General features: G+C 44.2%; 5 protein-coding genes and 1 long non-coding RNA gene across 7 annotated transcripts in view; 5 read left to right on the top strand and 1 right to left on the bottom strand.

The window, feature by feature from the left end:
* Positions 1 to 18,709, bottom strand: part of Egfr (Epidermal growth factor receptor) — a 37,558-nt gene that overhangs the window by 13,373 nt on the left and 5,476 nt on the right. The window lies entirely within an intron of this gene.
* CG30283 (uncharacterized protein) lies at positions 6,032 to 7,021 on the top strand (the record flags this gene model as incomplete). The annotated part of the gene is made up of 4 exons (NM_137743.3): positions 6,032 to 6,257; positions 6,315 to 6,357; positions 6,412 to 6,551; positions 6,609 to 7,021. 4 exons carry the CDS (start codon positions 6,032 to 6,034, stop codon positions 7,019 to 7,021), a joined length of 822 nt encoding a protein of 273 aa, NP_611587.2.
* Positions 7,312 to 8,355, top strand: CG33226 (uncharacterized protein; the record flags this gene model as incomplete). The annotated part of the gene is made up of 4 exons (NM_206195.3): positions 7,312 to 7,549; positions 7,604 to 7,646; positions 7,704 to 7,882; positions 7,937 to 8,355. The coding sequence occupies 4 exons, from the start codon at positions 7,312 to 7,314 to the stop codon at positions 8,353 to 8,355; spliced, it is 879 nt and encodes a 292-aa protein (NP_995917.3).
* Positions 8,590 to 9,711, top strand: CG30287 (uncharacterized protein). Its single transcript, NM_166461.2, has 4 exons — positions 8,590 to 8,826; positions 8,889 to 8,937; positions 8,990 to 9,165; positions 9,219 to 9,711. Exons 1-4 carry the CDS (start codon positions 8,604 to 8,606, stop codon positions 9,623 to 9,625), a joined length of 855 nt encoding a protein of 284 aa, NP_726083.1. The 5' UTR covers positions 8,590 to 8,603; the 3' UTR covers positions 9,626 to 9,711.
* On the top strand, positions 9,810 to 10,889 carry CG30286 (uncharacterized protein). 2 transcript variants are annotated; one of them, NM_166460.3, is made up of 4 exons: positions 9,810 to 10,022; positions 10,078 to 10,123; positions 10,182 to 10,360; positions 10,424 to 10,889. In NM_166460.3, the coding sequence occupies exons 1-4, from the start codon at positions 9,821 to 9,823 to the stop codon at positions 10,828 to 10,830; spliced, it is 834 nt and encodes a 277-aa protein (NP_726082.3). In that variant the 5' UTR covers positions 9,810 to 9,820; the 3' UTR covers positions 10,831 to 10,889. The 2 variants fall into 2 exon arrangements, with proteins under 2 accessions (NP_726082.3, NP_001163239.1); NM_001169768.2 differs by having other exon boundaries at positions 10,182 to 10,889.
* Positions 14,410 to 15,010, top strand: lncRNA:CR44725 (long non-coding RNA:CR44725). The gene has a single exon (NR_124678.1). It is a non-coding gene; the product is annotated as a long non-coding RNA:CR44725 (long non-coding RNA).

Genomic DNA, 18,709 nt, shown 5'->3' with positions numbered 1-18,709 from the left:
TGTCTCTCTCTCTCACTCTCTCGCCGTGTTTCTTACTCTCGATTGCGGCGAAAAGAGCGCGCACAGGTAAAAATAAAGGTGAACGGCGAAATCTCGAGCTCAGATCAGGTCAAAATAAAAGCAAAGCCAGCGATACAGCAACAACTACGGCACAGCTGCGCACCGCTGTCGCCACCTCTCGCTCGCTCAGTGCAGCGTTCCCACTCGCACCGCCAGCGGACCATCTCCATCCACAATCCACAGGTAATCGTAAACGTAGCAGCAGCATTTTAAAAAGTCAGCGTAATACGAAACGATACGGCCAGATACATTGGGCAATCTTCCCCCAGACCAGCAAATGCTCTACATATCATGGGAAAATGCTAAACGTTGGCCCTAATGCACAGAATCGAATTTAGCGCCATCTCAAATGAACGGAAACACCAACTAGAGATCTTAAGTTCGCAGAACATAACTTCAACTAACAATCTTAACATAGAGTACATGGCTCAGAGCGGTTAAGTATCCCAAGCTTGAAGAGTGGATACCAAAGAAGGACAATCTTTTTGCACAAAATATGTTGCTCGATATACAGGGCGTGTATAAATAATATACACACGGGATTTATGTTAAAAAAGTTAAGAAGCATTTATACGCAACAACCTCAGTTTTAAGATAGCAAAGTTTAGGTAGGATTAAGAAGGCGCCATAAATAGCCTTTTCAACTGCAGAGACGAGTTTTCCAACAAAGGAAAGTACTTGAGCAACAATGTCCTGATTTTCCCCTCCCCCCAAAATGCCCAATAGCAAAGACAAGAGCAAAAAAACCAATGCGGGGATTATCCGACAGCATCTTAACTCCGACAGCTGTGCAGGGCATTTAAGATTCGCATCGATTGCAGGTCGTTCCCAGGTAAGATCTTGTGTATATCCCAATTTCTTGACACTGCTGCTGTTGTTGTTGTTGTTGTTGGAGGTTCTGTTGTTGCGGCGAATTTGAGAGCGTTCAGGTAAAGCGATCGCCGCTCTCTCACCTGGCTGTATATACATGGGTATGTGTGGGCAATGCTGCCATATAAGCACAAAAGATCTCGGCAATTGTATCTGTATCTGTGTGTGTTTGTGTGTGTAACTGTGCCCGCATCTGCATCTGTGTCTGTGAGCCGAGCCTGCGTGGGCCATGGATTGTCTTTTGGCAAAAAGATTTTTGTACGAGCGTTGTCAACATTGTTAGGGCAGATCCAAGACCGAGATCTCGTTGGCCTCTTCTTCACCTGTTCCCAGCCCACAAGAAATCGGGGTTTTTACGCCTGCGCCATGTGCTCTGCGGGATCGGGCCAAAAGGACACTGTTTCGGCAGGTAAATCCGAAGCGTTTTGACCTTTTTCACTTTGCCATAACAGAAATACAAAAGGTGCACTTGGAAAAGCGCAACTAACTCCTCGGTCCACATTTGAATCTCGAATCCCACGCTGTGACTCTCGAGAGGCGTTGCATTGTCTTGCTCGGCGCTTTGTTTCAGAGCATGAAAATACATTTAAATTGAAAAGCATTTCCACAGATTTCCACGATGGGGTAAAAGCGCCATGCTCCGGTCTGCAGCCATAATCAAACATATTAATAGCCGTCTGTCCCAAGCCAGAAGACCTCAATCAAAAGGTACACTGCCCAAACCGTACGGAATCATCTGTCAAAATCGAAGAGCATGCAACTGACAGCCGAACATCGAGTTGAGAACGATCTTAGAACTCAGAACTCTGAAACCACTTCAGGGCACTCCACCAACTCCGCCAGTACGAACCACAGGTAAACGCCGCTCGAGAGGTGTAAGATGCCGAGATTCTGAGATTCCAAGATGCCCCGACCCACACTCATAAACATTTGATCAAGCGTACAAAATGCCATGCGAAGAGAAATGTTTTTTAACTCCCCCACTCCAGTGCAGCACTCCATCTGTCTATGATCTCTCCACTGGTTTAACCAATTTCAAAAGAAAGCCTCGAGAACCAGGCCCTTGAAGTTGATTCCTGGCCGCTCTACAGGTTGTCGGAATCATTGGAATCATCGTGATCATCACCATCGATGTCTGGCGAGTCGACGTCGAGGCGTTACTTTCAAGTGCCACGCAGATTAAGGGCAACAAAAGATCGGCTCAGGAGGCGCTCAAGTGTCTCGGCGGGATGAGAGGGATGCTCCAGCCCATAGGGCGCAACGAATTCGTTGCATTATGGAGTGTTGCACATTGGCACATGGAATACACAAGTACATACATACGTACTTATGTAGCGTATTACATCGACTTGGGACTCGATTTTTTGCGAAGAAATAATGAAAGTGCATGTTAAGGGGGATATCATGAAGAAGGTCTTAAAAACAAGAAGTATTTCGAACAAGGTTATACAAATTTAGCATGGCTATACAAATATTCAAGAGCCAAAGACTGGACCGCAGCTTAATAATTAGTCTAAAAATACACAAACTTGCAGATATTTCTAGAATACAAATTAATTAGCCGAGGTGATTAAATAACCATTAGCATATTCGAAGGAGAACCCCAATAGCCCAGTAAAATGTTTGCAAAACCAACTATTTAAACACAATATATTTGAAACAATTTTTCCATTCATACCCTTAAGTATTAGCTTAATTTTGGCCAACTTTAAGCGCGTGCTAGCCCTAACACCTGAAGCCGCTTAATTGGATTACCTGTTTATTTGGCCCTTTGGCATGGTCATAGCCCTGTGCCTTGGAATTCCGTCGATACAGATGATAGATCGATCAAAAACTTCGGCTGCGGTTCAACTTGTCACACGGCTGTGAAAAGCTGCTTAGAATTAAAGCTAATTGCCGAGGCCCCAACATGATGCGGCACATTTGACTTGGCTGGGATGGCATAGAGCATAGAGCATGGAGCATTGAGCATGAAGCACGGATTCCAATTCCTCTTATTCAGCCCGGCTAATTGGTCATAAGATCGAGCGCGGTCTTAACTCAACTTTAACCCCCAGCCAAATGGCAAAAGGCAGGCGTGCAGATACGCAGAAACTTTGACTTCATCTCATCGTTTTAGCATAAAGAGGTTTTATGTTTTTTGTTTTCTGTTTTTTTTTTTAGCCGATTTTTTTTTATTGATTGTCGCAGAGTCGTCTGCTGTGTGTTGGTGCACGACTCACGTTTCAAAAAAAAAAAAAACACAAAAACAAGCGGAGTAAAATAAGAAATACAAAATACGGAGAGTGCCTCGCCGTCTCTCTTGGGCCGATTTCGAGTTTGTTTTTTTTTTTTTTGAGCTTAGCACTGTGTTCCTCGTATTTTTATTTCGCCGTTCGCTTTTGGTTCCTTTTAATGTCTTTGTAAACATAATTGCAACAACTCCAATAACAGATTGTTTGCGCGACTTTAATCGCTTTGTCGTGAAGTGTGAAATATGAGCGTCCAAGTCGCTGGGGAGCTTTCGGCGGATCTCCGTCTCCATCTACGTTTCGATCTGCGGCACTTCGAGGGCCCCAGTATTCGCCAGTACTGCTGCCGCCCAACCTATAAATACCCACAAAAATATTTAAGACGCGTCTGTCCCGCCGCCCATAATATTTGCAATGTGTGGCTTGGCTTGTGCCGCTGAATGTAAATTATGGTCGAGTATATGTTTGGCTACATTGTGGTGCGGCCATTTTGGCAGCGTATGCTGCCAACAAGTTCAATTAGCGCATCGGTTCGATTTGCTAAAATTTAATCCGGGCATAAAGCACGAAGTGAATGCCAATGCCACTCCGGTCAGATAAGCAGAAGAAGCACCACCTCCGGAGAATCGGAGAAAGAGAGAGAATCGAGCGGCGATAAGCGCGGAGAGGAGCCGAGAATCTGAGAAACGGACGTTTTAGCCACGCACACGTGTGCTCCACACGGAAAAAGCCCGCCCTATTATCATCTAATATAAAAGTTGTTAATAAAGTTATGCATAAATACTTAAATTTAAGAAGAAAACTAATAAAACTAACATTCTTAAATGTTGACTAGACATCTTGTAGGATATATCAGTGGAGCTAACGATGCCCTTTATTTCTCTCAGTGTGCGGACTGGGCCTACGTAGGCCTTTGCCTTTGGACCTTGGAGTGCAGGGCGCCCGTCGACAACAGCATGTTGCAACAACACTCGACAGCGGCAACCTGTGGAGCCTGCGTGCCATTAGCCATGGAGCATGAAACAAAAGCCGTGCCAGCCAAGATGGAGCGCTCAGGAGGAATGGATCGGAGTGGAGTGGAGAATAGTGGAGTGAAGTGGAGTGAAGTGGAGTGGAGTGAAGTGGTGTGGGATAGGGGGCCTGCCACAATGCATTTGCGATAAATGGCAGGCTTGCAGGCATGGAAGGCCCTTAAAAGCCAGCGACAACCAAGCGACCAAGAAGTGAAAGATTTGCGCAGTGAGATAGCTCATTTTGGATCCGAGCCGGGTCTGGGCCAGTTCTTCGTTTGTTACCTTGGCTAATCGGCGGCTATGTAAGATGGTTGTTGTACGTGCGGCGACACAGTCGACACAGCCTCAGCCCAAAGTCAAGACCACGAACGTGTTGTTGCTGCTCGATGTTGCCGATGTTGACACCAGCAACAACATCAGCCACATCAGTCCTCTGTCGACCACAGCCGCATTCCGAGATGTAAGGATTCCTGCAGCTCCAGAGGCCGCCCCACTGGCAGCAAGGCCCGGCAAGGTCAATAAATCCAGAAATCCAGATCCACTGCCGATTAGTAATGGCTAGGGTATTACTGCCCATGTCCAGCTACAGTCATGAAAGTCCATAACTATGGGTATATAAGGTAACATAGGAGGGGGATTCGACCCTTCTCATGAAATATGATTGATTTTGACTTCTATCAAACGAATATTATTCTTGAAAAGTAAAATCAAGAAATACAAACAATTACATGCCATTCGAACAAAATCGCACCATTTTGGGTTGTGAGCAACGCTTTAGAACAAAGCCATAAAATCGCAATTTATAAAACCAACACTGGATTTTGCCCGCTTGTCCCACACACTGAATCCAAACAAAGCACTCATAATTAGATGAAAATTAATATCGTAATCGTGTCTTTCGTCTGGGTTCGAAGTTCGAGCATTCCAATACGAATATTCAAATTCCAATGCTATTCATTTATTGCGGCTCATTTGCTTATTTCAAATGAAAATGATTAGTTCAGCCGTTGTTTTTGTAGCTAATATCCCTCCTCCTCTCGGTTTCTCTGTTTTTCTGAATGTGTGCAGTTGGATTTTCGAACTGGAACCGGTTCTGGCACCACTTACCAAAGCTTCAACCTGGCCAGCGAGAAATCGGTACAGAGAGAGATAGAGAGATCGGAGTACGAGATGCTGGCAAGCCAAACCCACACACCAACCGATCTAACCTCTCTTCGTGGGCAAACGAATCTCCGAAGAATCGCTGGCTTCAACACAGCATCAACACATACGAAGAGAAATAGTGGGAATTCTTGGAGATTGTGGTGGGACCACAATTCCCCTCTTTCGATCTCCAGCGAAATTCCTCGCAACCGAATACAGCTAGCCTTTATTATAATTCTGGGAAAGCATCTTACCGCATGCTAAGCTATGTATATTAGACAGAAACTAATAAAAATTCGTAATAGATTGTACATAATATAATATTTAATATTCAATACAAATTAATGATAAGCATGGAAGTGCCGCGTGCCAAATATATATTGTGTTAATTACATTTTGGGCGCCTTATCGTATGGCATATTATAAAACACAAATTTTGAACCGCCAATCTCTTAGTACGCGACTCTGCATGAAGATCGGCTGATATGTTTGCACTGCGAATTAGAGATTCTTGGGTCTTGGATAAAAGAAGTAACTAATATACGCCTTGGTTTTATTTCAGTTGATTTCTGATTAAATGATTCATTTATGCTTGTTTCTGATACCTAGTTTTATGCTCTCTTCTCTCCAACCGGCGATAAGCCAATTCATAAAAAACGAAACCTCCCAGTGGCAAACTTTGTTCAACCATCAGTATGTTTGTACAGCTGGGATATGAAAAACACTAAGATCTTTGTAGTGGTCGTACTTTTGGCCGCCAGTTCAGTAGTTGTGCTGGGCTCTGAAAGTGGCAGCTTTCTGGAGCATCCGTGTGGCACTGTTCCGATTAGCCAATTCAAAATTTTAGGAGGTCACAACGCCCCAGTAGCCAGCGCTCCATGGATGGCCATGGTCATGGGGGAAGGGGGATTCCATTGCGGAGGCACACTAATCACAAATCGTAAGCTATCAACATTGAGGTGGAGCAAAATACTAGCTATTGTTTTTTTTTTTTTAGGTTTCGTACTGACGTCTGCACATTGCATAGCAAACGGGGAACTGTGAGTGTGCTCCAATATCCATGGATTAAATCTAACTTGTATCCATCTCAATAGAAAAGTCCGCCTGGGCGTACTCGAGCGAGAAGCAGAAGCACAGAAGTTCGCTGTCGATGCCATGTTTGTCCACACAGATTATTACTTTGACCAGCACGATTTGGCTCTTTTGAGACTGGCCAAGCGAGTGCACTATTCAGGTAACACGCTGGACTCCATAAAAATATATCATTGATTGATAACACATTGTCTGCCAGATAATATAAGTCCGATTTGTTTGCTCCTGGACCCGCTTGTTAAAAACATTGATGAGCACATTGTCAAGTTTAGAACCTACGGCTGGGGAAAAACCGAATCGAGATCATCTAGTCGGATGCTCCAGAAAACCTCGCTATTTAACCTTCATCGATCTGAGTGCGCGAAGCAGTATCCGCATCAGCAGATCAATCGCAATCATATCTGCGCGGAAAGTGCTAATGCCAACACTTGTAATGGAGATTCCGGTGGTCCGCTGACCGCCATCGTGACCTATGACCATGTCCAAATGGTGTTCCAGTTTGGGGTCACCAGTTTCGGACATGCGGACTGCTCCAAAGCCACTGTCTTTACAAACGTAATGACCCACTTGGACTGGATCGTTAATACTGTACGCCGCGCAGAAATTATGTAAAACGAGTCAGATAATGAATTTAAGCGTTTTGAAAAACCAAATAAAACGGTTTCATAATGAATCCAGCGTATGATTTTTAATAAAAGGAAATATTAAAGAACGCCGACATTTTTTAGTGCGGTACATTATTTGATTATAAGAAAAAACATTAAATCACATATGAATAATACAATATGATTATTTTGAAAATTTGTGTCAATAAAAACAAGAGAGAATGCTATATTCTATGCTATAATACCCAATGATAAGGAGTGCTGTCGCTACAAATGTATTAAAACAATGTGCAGATTATGGCTCATAGCCTCATTGAGTTCAAAATGAAATGGCTGCTGGTTTGCTTTATTCTCGCGCTTCGTTCATATGAATCGCTTGGCCAGGACTTGCTTGATCCGAATTGTGTGCAAACACCAGTTGGAGTCCGCGAACAAATTTTAGGAGGTCATAATGCTGATATAAAGTTGCATCCATGGATGGTACAGATACTCCAACGTGGCTATCACTTCTGTGGTGGCTCACTGATAAGCTCACGTACGTATTTAAATTTAGCAGGATAAATAGAAATTAATCTGAGTGTTTTTTTAGTATTTGTTTTGACAGCAGCGCATTGCCACAGCCGATATCGTTTGTAAGTAACTACGAACATTTGTGCAGTTCAAACTTATTTCTATCTTTACTCATAAAGGAAAGTGCGTTTTGGTCGATATAGTGGCATCACGCCCAGATACCTCTGTTCAAGTCAATATTGCTCTCCATTTGGTCCAGAAATCGACGTGAAGCGAATATTTTTGCACTCATCCTACAGGGATTATCATAATTATGATATTGCCCTTTTTCTGCTGGCCAAGCCCGTAAGATATAATGGTAAGCATAGAAATCATGCGTATCTATAAAGAGTTAAGAACTCCTCTTTTCCAGTTCAAACAAGACCGATCTGTGTGCTGCAGACTTCGAACAAGGACAAACTTCGGCAATTTCTGAACTATGTTGCCATGTTTAATGTGACCGGCTGGGGCAAAACGGAATCTCAACTGACGAGCACAATACTCCAGACAACTAGTTTGTTCCATCTGGATCGCAAATTCTGTGCCCAAATCTTCGACCGGAAAATAGGCTGGCCACACATCTGTGCTGGCCATTCGCAATCCTCTACGTGCACCGGAGATTCGGGTGGACCGTTGAGCGCAGAGCTGACATTTTCGGGAGTGAAACGCACCGTTTTATTCGGAATAATCAGCTATGGGGCTCCAAATTGTCGTGAAGTTACCGTATTCACGAATGTTTTACGTTACTCAAACTGGATTCGAGATATAGTGCACAATTTCACTCCCAGTTAGGATTTGTAGGACTGTCCATTTCGTTATTGAAATATATGCAATAATTTTCAATGCAATTCAAGTTTGTAGAAATGTTCCAATTCAATGCAATCGGGTCCCGAGAACTCAAGTCAATCGCATAATTCCTGGAACCTATACATACGACGAATGACTGGGAAATAATGATAAGCTTTTCTCTGATATGCATTAATAAATGGCGTAGGCACTTGAGTTCTCAGTCAGTTCGAACATTATTACAGATGAATATAATGGGAGCTGGAGCTGTGCAGCTCCTCCTTTTAATAGCCCTGGTTTTCCTAAAGGTACAGGGCCAACCACATTTACTAGATCCCCAGTGCGTTACAGCCAGATCTGAGCCGGGTCTATATCGTGTGATCAATGGCAAGCCAGCGGACTTATTCTCCAATCCCTGGATGGTGATAATCATCGAACGTGGGATGATGAAGTGCGGAGGATCGCTCATCACGCCACGTATGTAGTTAGTTGGAAAATTCTTTTTCAAGAACCCCGAAAAACCTTCTCAAGCTTTTAAGGATACGTTCTGACGGCTGCCCACTGTAAAAGTGAAACCAAAAGTCAATTGTAAGTGTCTTCGGAGTATGCGAATTGAATAATTTGTCATCTTTCGACTTAGGACAGTGCGTTTGGGTGATTACGACGTGAATCAGGCCGTCGATTGCTCCAGTTATGGCTGCATTCCACGGCCCAGGGAAATCAATGTGACCAGAACTTATGTGCCCAGTCATTACACTAACTTTCGTAAGAATGACATAGCTCTGCTCAGACTAGAGACAACAGTACAGTATGGAGGTAAGTCTTCCGAGCGCTACATACGCATTTAATCCAAAGATTTGCCCATGCAGATAACATAAGATCGATCTGTTTGCTAATGGGAGACTACACCTGGTCGTCGAACATACTGAAAAATCTTGTCAAGTTCAATACCACCGGATGGGGACGCACTGAATCCCGCATAAACAGCCCCGTCCTGCAGCAAGCATCCTTGACGCATCACCACCTCAGCTACTGTGCCCAAGTCTTTGGCAAACAACTGGACAAAAGCCACATCTGCGTAGCTAGCAGCACTGGTTCCACTTGCCAGGGTGATTCGGGTGGACCCCTAACGGCGAGGGTACGGATTGGATCGGAAAGAAGAGTGATACTCTTCGGGGTGGTCAGCTATGGTGCGGTTCACTGCTTTGGCCCTACTGTCTACACAAACGTCATTCACTTTGCGAACTGGATCGAGTTACATACCAAAAAAAATTAATAAGAATGTAACGAATGTATGAGATACATATACATACATCCGTGATGTTATGAACCTTAATAAACCGCATCTCTCTGAGACCTCGTACATACATAGTGCATATATACAAATGAAGGAATGATAAGGTTTAGTCTGCCATGAAGTCAGAACACATTGATATATATGGATCAGTTTGTTCTGCTCGCTTCATACGCAATGTACTGGATTTTGCTGTTGACGTCTCTCTTGCCATGGCATCCCCATGCAACTGCCCAATTTCTGGAACCCGATTGTGGATATATGTCACCGGAGGCACTCCAAAATGAGGAGCACCAGGCGCACATATCCGAGAGTCCTTGGATGGCTTACTTGCACAAATCTGGCGAGCTTGTATGTGGCGGAACTCTCGTAAATCATCGTAAGCAAGCACCACACGAAAGTAATCCCTAGCTTACGACACATTCTTCCGTAAGGATTCATCCTGACAGCAGCACATTGCATACGAGAGGATGAAAACTTGTAGGTATTGTGTGAATCTACTAACTACTAACTCGGCTAAAATGGAGTCTGGTCATAGGACTGTGCGACTGGGCGAGTTCAACAGCTTAACTAGTATCGACTGCAACGGCTCCGATTGCCTGCCACCTTCCGAGGATTTTGAAATAGATGTGGCCTTCAGGCATGGGGGCTATTCCAGAACCAATAGGATCCACGACATTGGACTTCTCCGGCTGGCCAAGTCGGTGGAGTATAAAGGTTCAAGATACATAGATGGCACACATGTATAGATGGCAATGCAAAAGTTTCTCCTTCCCATAGTTCACATTAAGCCCATTTGCCTGATCACAAATACGACCCTTCAGCCGAAGATTGAAAGACTCCACAGGCTGGTAGCCACTGGCTGGGGCCGCAGCCCATCGGAAGCTGCAAACCACATCCTAAAGTCCATTCGCGTAACCAGAGTGAATTGGGGTGTGTGCAGCAAAACATACTGGGTTGACCGTCGTAGGGATCAGATCTGCGTGAGTCACGAGTCCGGAGTGTCGTGCAGCGGCGACTCCGGCGGACCCATGGGCCAAGCCATTCGGCTCGACGGTCGAGTGCTCTTCGTTCAGGTCGGAATCGTTAGCTATGGCAACGCTGAGTGCCTCAGTCCCAGTGTTTTCACAAACGTGATGGAACATATTGATTGGATAATGGCGGCGTTGAGCACAACTCACATTTGAAGAATGCATTCTTTTATCAGCAAAAAATAAAAGTAAAATAATTAATTTTAAATCTCATTACAAGAATGTAAAAATTTTGTTCACATGAAAATTTTGAAGCGACATCTACCGTTTGTTTGATAAGCGCTATATGTAATTTTTTACATCTTACACAGTCCTGCCAAGCGCCACCTAGCGTAAATACCGATCACCAACTAACACATAACTCACCACTAGCTTAGCGCAGACTCAAACCTATGACTGCATTTGTTGAATTTCTAAAATTTTGAATTTTCTAAAAGTATGATAAAATTTTTATACAAAAATTGGTCGTCAGTGCAAGTTGCCCAAAGGTATGCTTCAAATTTAAGCACTACGATTTCAGATAATTTTTCTACATTTCTAGTGTCAAATAGAGCAAAACTAGCTGTAAAAAAAATATAAAAAGGAAAATAATATTTAAGGTAATAACTCCCTATTTTGGCTTTCAGTTGCAGTTTTGTTAGCAATACTCTTTTGAAAACCTACGCTTAAAATGTTAATTGTTTGGGTATTTTGAAGATGTAAAAGTACAAGAGGCTGAGATTGAAGTATATGTATGATTCCCAGCTAAGTCAACACGTTTTGAAAAGCCTTTGAAACAGAGGGCAGAACTGAACGATTATCGATCGATTCATGAGCATTATTCATGTTTGGCGTACAAAGGTGAGCCCTTGTGGCCGTCGATTCGCACCGCTTTGTGAAATCACGAACCGAGCAAAATCGCATGCTAATTCGCTTGTGCCGGCCGTGCAAATCCACAGGTTGTCCGCCACCGCCAGTGCCCACTGTGCTGGCCTGTCAGCGATGTTCCAGTTATGCGGCATTCGCACAATGGTCGTCGCAGCACATAAACTAGTACGAAACACCATTAACCCCCGTGTGCCACTGCTGCACGTCCACAGGTCATAGTTTGGCCCAAACTTCAGCTTCGGTGCTGCGTTGGCGTTGGCGCAAGCGCACTCACTTGGATCGCGGGACTCGTGGGGGTAGAGAACACCCGATGTGGGCAACCAGGCGTTAAGTTTTTCCAACCTGGTATTTTGGTCTGTGCTTTGTTTTGCTTGCTCTCTTCTGTCTGCCCCTAGCCGCACCATGAGCACCATGGGCGGGTTGGGTCAATGGGCTGGGGGAACTCGAACTCGAACTCCCTTTTGTCGGGCAATGCGCATGCGTGTCGGTGTCGCCACCACCGAACTAAGCGCTTCATGTGGATGGGGGTGGACGCAAAGTGGGAAGTTGGCCTTTTGTCCAATATCGCCGTGTGCAACAATTGGCTGCCAGCTGGGTATCTGTTGCACTCCACAAATGCGCACTGAGATAAACGAGCTACCAACTTGAATTGGAAAATTAAGAAAGTTCCAAAGACCAAATATTACAAGTTTCAACTAAGTTGGGAAACTATTTAAATTGTGATCAATCAAATGTAATGGTAACTTCTATACTGAAAACCATTGAGACAGTACGCATTAATTTGTTGCCGTATCAAGCGTAATTAATAATTTTTTCCTGTGCAATTACTGCGAACCGTTCTTGCCATAAAACACCTCATGCATAACTTTGGTATCCCCCGGATTCGTCGCCACGACAACGGAGAGCAGCGTTTTAGCCTGGCCAAAACAATTGTGCCACGGCGTTCCGCTGCCTGCGCTGCCTCAACCGGCGTTGCAGTTTAAAGTTGAATACTGCATTTGATTACGATACTGCCGGCGATTGCCACAGCGGCCGGCCTTAATGAATTTCCAATTGTTTGGCATTTTATTCTCGTTTGGGGATTCTTGTTTGTTCCGATTGTTTTCTATATCTGTTTTTTTTTTTCGGACACTCATTCAATGCATTCGAGCCAAGCTTCGTCACGAGCTCAGCTGCCTAATTGCCTTACAAACCTTTAATTGTCAACTCACGAATGCATATGTGCATAGAGACCCAGATTGGACATCTGCAGCGAACTCACCTGCAAAGATGGAAAGACAAATGATGGTGATTAAATCTCTGATTACAGTTGCTTTAAATACTTTTGTTTTTAAGATATTCAAGATTGCAGAAGCGAGTGTTCGATTGATACCCACGGCAATTGCAAAACGCTGACAAGTGTTGTTGCTGCCTGTTGGCCGCTTTGCTGGCTGGCTTTCCCAGCACTTGCAACACTTTCGCTTCCCAGAGAGTTTCCGCAACCCAACGCGGTTGCCACCGCCCATCCTCCCGCTTTCCGCCCAACTTTCAATTCACACGCTGTGCGCCCAAACGCGAAAAAGTTCTCACGACACTGAAACAAGCCAGAAAAAAAAAGATGCAGCCAGATGAGCTGATGATCCCCACTCCCTTTTCGCACTCACACTCACACTCACTTTTTTATTTTGCGGCAGAATCGTCACTGCATTTGCCCCAAAACACAGTTGCACATCTCGGTGGCAATGTCAAGCATAAATTGTGGCACATCTTGACAGATGCGATCGAGGAGATTCCAATTCCAGATGCTAATTCTGGGTTAGCAGCACTTTGGGTTTTGCGATTTGCGATCTGTGCCAATTTGTTGTGCTTTTGTTTTACCGCGACGAAAGATACCGATGCAAAGGTCAATGCCACAGTTTGACAAATGAATTTCAAAGCGAAACGAGATTTGTAGTTTGCTGCTGCAGTGACTCAGCCAATTGAAATTTCATAATTTCTAGGAATCCAATTGTAGAGGCAATAAAAACACTGTTTCTAGGTAAGAAACTGGTGCAAATGGGCGATATTACGGCAATGGAAAAGTTGACTTAGGGGAGAAAGTTATAGTAAAACTCAATGAAATCAAATTTGTTTATATTCGGTTGTATTCCAATTCATATCCATGGAGCTAACTTTTTGCTGAATTGTTTTCAAATTATGATCTCAACCTTTTTAAGTATACCGTATCTCCATCTCCGCCGCCATTCGATTGTGTTCTAAACGCTTTCCGAATTCCCACAATTTCGGCATCCGCTCCGTAGCAGCCATCGCTCTCATATGCAAATGCCCACCTGATGGCTGGGGAAACAAAAGGTTGACCCACAGTGAACTCAAGATTTCAGAATGAGGGGCAATCTTCTCACATTATAAATCATGCCCGAGCCCCGAATTCGAATCGAAATCCGGCGAAGTCAAAGATGCCGAATGTTAATTAAGTGCTAACTGCAGATTCTCAAAATCGTGGCTTCACATCATTTGATGGGCAATAAATATGTGTAAATGATGTTCGTAGGCGGATGTTCGACATATTGAAGCGCAAATGAAATGGCAGGCTGGCAAATGTTCATTTGCACTTTGCATTGTTGTCACCAAATGCAGAGCTATGCATAGATGCAGATACAAACATATAGTTGGCTTACGCAATTGAATGTTTGTCGGTTGGAGCGACTAAATCTGGATGGGTGGGATGGGTCACCTTGGATCATCATAAATACCACGCTTCGCACTGATGAACAAAGTCCGTAATCTCGCTTATCACGCCTCTGGTCGGCTACTATCTGTTCACAGACCATGGGTCATGTCAAAAGCTATCGAAGATTGGCCGGGAAATTCAATAATAATCCGCCATCGAGCTGAGCTAAGCTGAGCTGTGCCAGCGGAATTTCAGTGGTGTAATAACGAAATGTACAGAAGAATCGAGGACGACAACCGAACGAGCAGCGAACAATGCTGGCGACAACAAGCCTGCTCGATTCCAGCGAATGAAAATAATTAAAAAGCAAAACAATATATAGATATATATTAAACGCACACAGCGGCGGGCACAAAATAAAATAATTGAAAAACAAATGGAAAAAGAGCGAGAGACACACACGAGCGCCAAAGCACTGAAATAAAATATGAAATGTTGGCAATTAATGAACAGCAAAAAAAAAAAACCCAGGGAGCTGTGGAAAAATGAAACAAACAAAAAATGAGCTTGCGCCATGACCGACCGATACCAGACGCCTCTGACTCCAACTGGGTGACCACTGGGCTTGGCCACGGCCCAGTGACTTCTGCCGGAGTCTTCAGCTCTAGCACACGTGCACTGAACGAAATTGCTGGCCTAGAACCAAAGAAATAATCTTAGAGAGTTATATATTTGTTTATTGACAAAAAGTTCGGATTTTAGTTATACTTTTCGGCAATACGTGTTCTATTAAATGGATCTATTTCCTTACCATTTCATTTTTTACAATAGTTTTCTGTTAAATAGACTTTTGTTCTAGGCGTAGAGAGCTGGGGTATATCAATCAAACCATGTGCGGATCGTTAACTCCGCAGAGTCAACCCGTGGCAGCTGGCGGAGGAGGAATAGTTGGCCTCGCATTCACTGGTGAAGAAGGAGGAGGAGGAGGAGAAGGAGGAGGAACTGGACGCGATGCAGATGCCCGATTGCGGCATGGCAACTCAAGTTGGCAAACAAGGCATTACTGTGATGCTCGGATCCCGGCTCCTGGTCGCTTTAATTAAAGCGAAGACAAAGGGTAAACACTGAGTGGCAGCCAAGCAGCCAGGCAGCCAGGCTGTGCGACCAGGAATGGAGTGCTCAACTTGCTCGCTTTGGTCAGTAGGATGCCACTTGGCAATTGATCACAATTATGTCGCTGCAGCAGCGCCATATTGGGACCACGAGTGGCCCCCGCCTTATTGGGCATCTTGGAAAATTCACATCATTTCCAGCTGACAATTCGGTCAGCGAGTGCAAAAAGCCAACTACATCTGCACGGCTAGCTGGCGCATTGGTGAAAGTTTCCAACTGGCACTCCAACTCCACTCGCCATCGCATCGTTTGTTTGGGGCATAGATTCTGTTTTTATGTGGCAAACAAAAGCCGCGCCGGGATGAGGTGAAAAAAATGAAATAAACTAAAGCATTAATTACTTCCGGAGCCCAAGACGACGAAGCTGTGATCTATCGCAGAGCCGGTTTTCTGGCTCTTTTGGGCCTTCTGCGTTTGCTGGGCTTTGCTCGGCTTTGTTGTGGTCTCCGTGCCCAGAAGATACCCATACGGACCAAGCCCTGAAAAAAGGTCTCCCTGTCAGCGGGTGTTCATCAAAATTCAATTCAACAACAAAAATTTGGCCCGATCTGCGGTGCTTAACACAGTTTGTTAATCAGTTTTCTTTCTTCTTAATTTTTTTCTTTTTTTTTTTTTGGTTTTTGGTTGCCTCTTTTTTTGCCACATAATGTGAAAATGAATGCCCCATAGTTCAACTGAAAAACAGCAAGCATTACGAGCATATATACAAATAAGCATCGAGTATTATAACCATAACGAGTATAATGGCGTCGGGTTCTCTACTGATACGGCGACTGCTGACATTTCAAAAAAATATTCCAAACGTGCTGAGCCTCACAAAACGGTCTGGTATCGAATTGGAAATATTTCGTATTCTGTATTTTGTATTTGGTATATTGTATTCTGTATTTTCCCCCAGACACACTGCTGCTGCTGCTGTGCTGGGCCTTTTTCTGGGTTATGATGAAGTGCCTACATGTGTACACGATGTAGTTGTCGAGGTGATTTTAGTGCTGCAATCAGCACAAGTCAACAACTAGAATCTAAAGGTCGCCCAGAGGTGAGCAGGCAAGAGATACGACATGGTATTGTATGGTATGGTATGGTATAGTTCTTCTAAAGGGATCCCACTCTTAAGTCCGCTGCACTGGGTCCCAAATCTTCGGAGAACACGTTGTTGTCTTGCTGTTGTTGCTACGTGATCGCCATGACAATTTGTCAATTGGGTTTTTATTGAGCAAAGCAATATATATGCTATGTATATACATATATGTACGTTCAATACCGATCCGATCCGAGGTAAAATTCATATGTTGTTGTCTGTAGCCACTCCCTTCTCAATCGGACTTTGTGCATTTGGCAATGCTTGTTATTTGGTTCATGTTTCTGCGTTCATTGTGACATATGCAAAGGCAAAGGCAAAGAGTGGAATTTGAATATTCTCGTCTGGGGAGTGTTCATCATAATAATCTGGCACACTAATCGCTTTCCCAAGAGCCGTTCGCATTTTGGAATATCTTTTGAAATGCCACTTGGCCATTGACATGACCCCAGATCCCATCATTTCTCACATGCTTGGGTTACAGCATTTTGGAAAATTGAAAATGCAGTTTTAAATTTGAATGGCTTGGCCTTATCTCTTTTGTCTCACTCGACTCTTCACTGTGCGTCTCTCTTCCGACGAGTATTTTTTCTTCACTGCTTCTTCATTTTGTATGCATAAGGGGCTTGGCTTTGGACATGTAAAAATCTGAGCACTGTAAAAAAAATATACTATACTTAACCAGCTAGCAACAATGAGAATAAAGTATCTCATTAAGAAATGCGATGTACATTTAACTGGCTCGCCTAATCTTTGAGATAACCCTTTGTTTTCAGTGTGGCCCTTTTTTGGTTCGGCGGGCCTCTAATGATTTCGTGGAACACTAGTGACTAGTTTTCCCCACTTTCCACTCGCCTATGAAGCCAGAGTGCAAGTGCATAGGATAGCCATTAACCCCCGAGTGCCCCTATTAACCCCGGCGACAGAAGACGGCGTGCAACAGCATCATCATCAGCCTCAAATTACTTCCGCTGCAACATTCTGGCGCGGCCAAAACAATTACTTGCCACATGTGTGTTTGCAATGCACGCGGCCAATCGGATGGCGTTGGCCCAAACAGGTACTGACAGGGCCCAAATGGTGTGTCGCCATTCCATACGCAACCCATTCATTCATCGGCGTAATTAGCGCGCCGCCAACAAGAGCGGAAATTCCAGGCAGGAAAATCACATTGCCTCGGATGCGGAGCATAACGATTTTCTTTACTCATTTTCCACATCACATTTATGGCTGGGCAATCCTGTGCGAAGGCAACCGCCGAATGGGCAGCACAAAACCAGTCGATCCACACCGGATGGCCAGCGCCGGATGGGGCGGTTTATTGGGCGGATTCAAAACTGGGAGCTGCGATCTGCGATCTGTGAGCTGATGGCATGGCGAATGGCAAAAGTGCCCATCCGCGGATGGGACATTCTGAAAGACTTGTCGTCACGTTGCCAGGAAATGGGAACCGGCTGCACACACATATGTACGTATCCAGAGCTGGCCAGTGATGAAGCGTGGCTAGAACTGGAGATGTAAAACCCGTTCGGAAGCAAATCAATTTTTAGCCAGATCTGCTTCGTTTCCGTTAGCAAATGCCCGTCATAAAAATCTAGTTTACTTCCGAAAATTTCTTAAGAGTTATTGTATCAGGCAATGCACTTTTCCAATTACCAAAAGTAGTTGGCCACTTTAATGTAATTCCATCTGCAAATTAACGCTTTAAGCTGGTAATAAAAAGTATTTGTTTGATAATCATGGCAAGCTGTTTCTGAAAAATATTGTGACTAATTGCCATATTTGTTTTATGAGCAATTAAAAGAGGTAGTTAAAAATCTTGAACTTGTGTGTGTGGCTATACTATACTTCTTTTTGAAATGCACAGAGTACTTATTTTTTTTTAAGTGCAGCCGGAAAGTGGCAACCCTTTGGACCACACCCCCAGCTCCTGACTTCACTTCCCCCCATTCGGCATTCCGCGGAACTGATCCCCAATGTGAACTGAGCCGAGTGCATCAAGAGCGGCAAACATTTTGGCGCAGCTGTTAATCCCAATTAACCGCAATTAATATTATACAATTTGTATTGTATTAGTCAAGCCGATCGCTGCGGGGGGGGGGGGGGTAAGTTGGAAAGTGATGGCCCTTCCACAAGTCAACTTCCCCCTAACCCGACGACCCACATTTGCCGCTCAAACCTTTATATTTCGGCTCGATCTGCGGATGGTTGGTGTGCGTGATATATATAGTATATAGTATATAGTATTCCAGCATTACTGCTGA

This window comes from Drosophila melanogaster, chromosome 2R, assembly GCF_000001215.4.
Source record: "Drosophila melanogaster chromosome 2R".
In the NCBI taxonomy this organism is placed as follows: Eukaryota; Metazoa; Arthropoda; class Insecta; order Diptera; family Drosophilidae; genus Drosophila; species Drosophila melanogaster.
This window is presented reverse-complemented; position numbering and strand designations above follow the sequence as displayed.

What these genes read in the sequence shown, in the direction of transcription:
- CG30286 (NM_166460.3), top strand. Translation starts at nt 9,821, where the DNA reads ATGTACTGGATTTTGCTGTTGACGTCTCTCTTGCCATGGCATCCCCAT. An exon ending in ATACGAGAGGATGAAAACTT is followed by an intron (nt 10,124 to 10,181) that starts GTAGGTATTGTG and finishes GTCTGGTCATAG; the next exon opens with GACTGTGCGACTGGGCGAGT. An exon ending in CAAGTCGGTGGAGTATAAAG is followed by an intron (nt 10,361 to 10,423) that starts GTTCAAGATACA and finishes TCCTTCCCATAG; the next exon opens with TTCACATTAAGCCCATTTGC.
- CG30287 (NM_166461.2), top strand. Translation starts at nt 8,604, where the DNA reads ATGGGAGCTGGAGCTGTGCAGCTCCTCCTTTTAATAGCCCTGGTTTTC. An exon ending in AGGATCGCTCATCACGCCAC is followed by an intron (nt 8,827 to 8,888) that starts GTATGTAGTTAG and finishes CAAGCTTTTAAG; the next exon opens with GATACGTTCTGACGGCTGCC. An exon ending in AGTGAAACCAAAAGTCAATT is followed by an intron (nt 8,938 to 8,989) that starts GTAAGTGTCTTC and finishes CTTTCGACTTAG; the next exon opens with GACAGTGCGTTTGGGTGATT.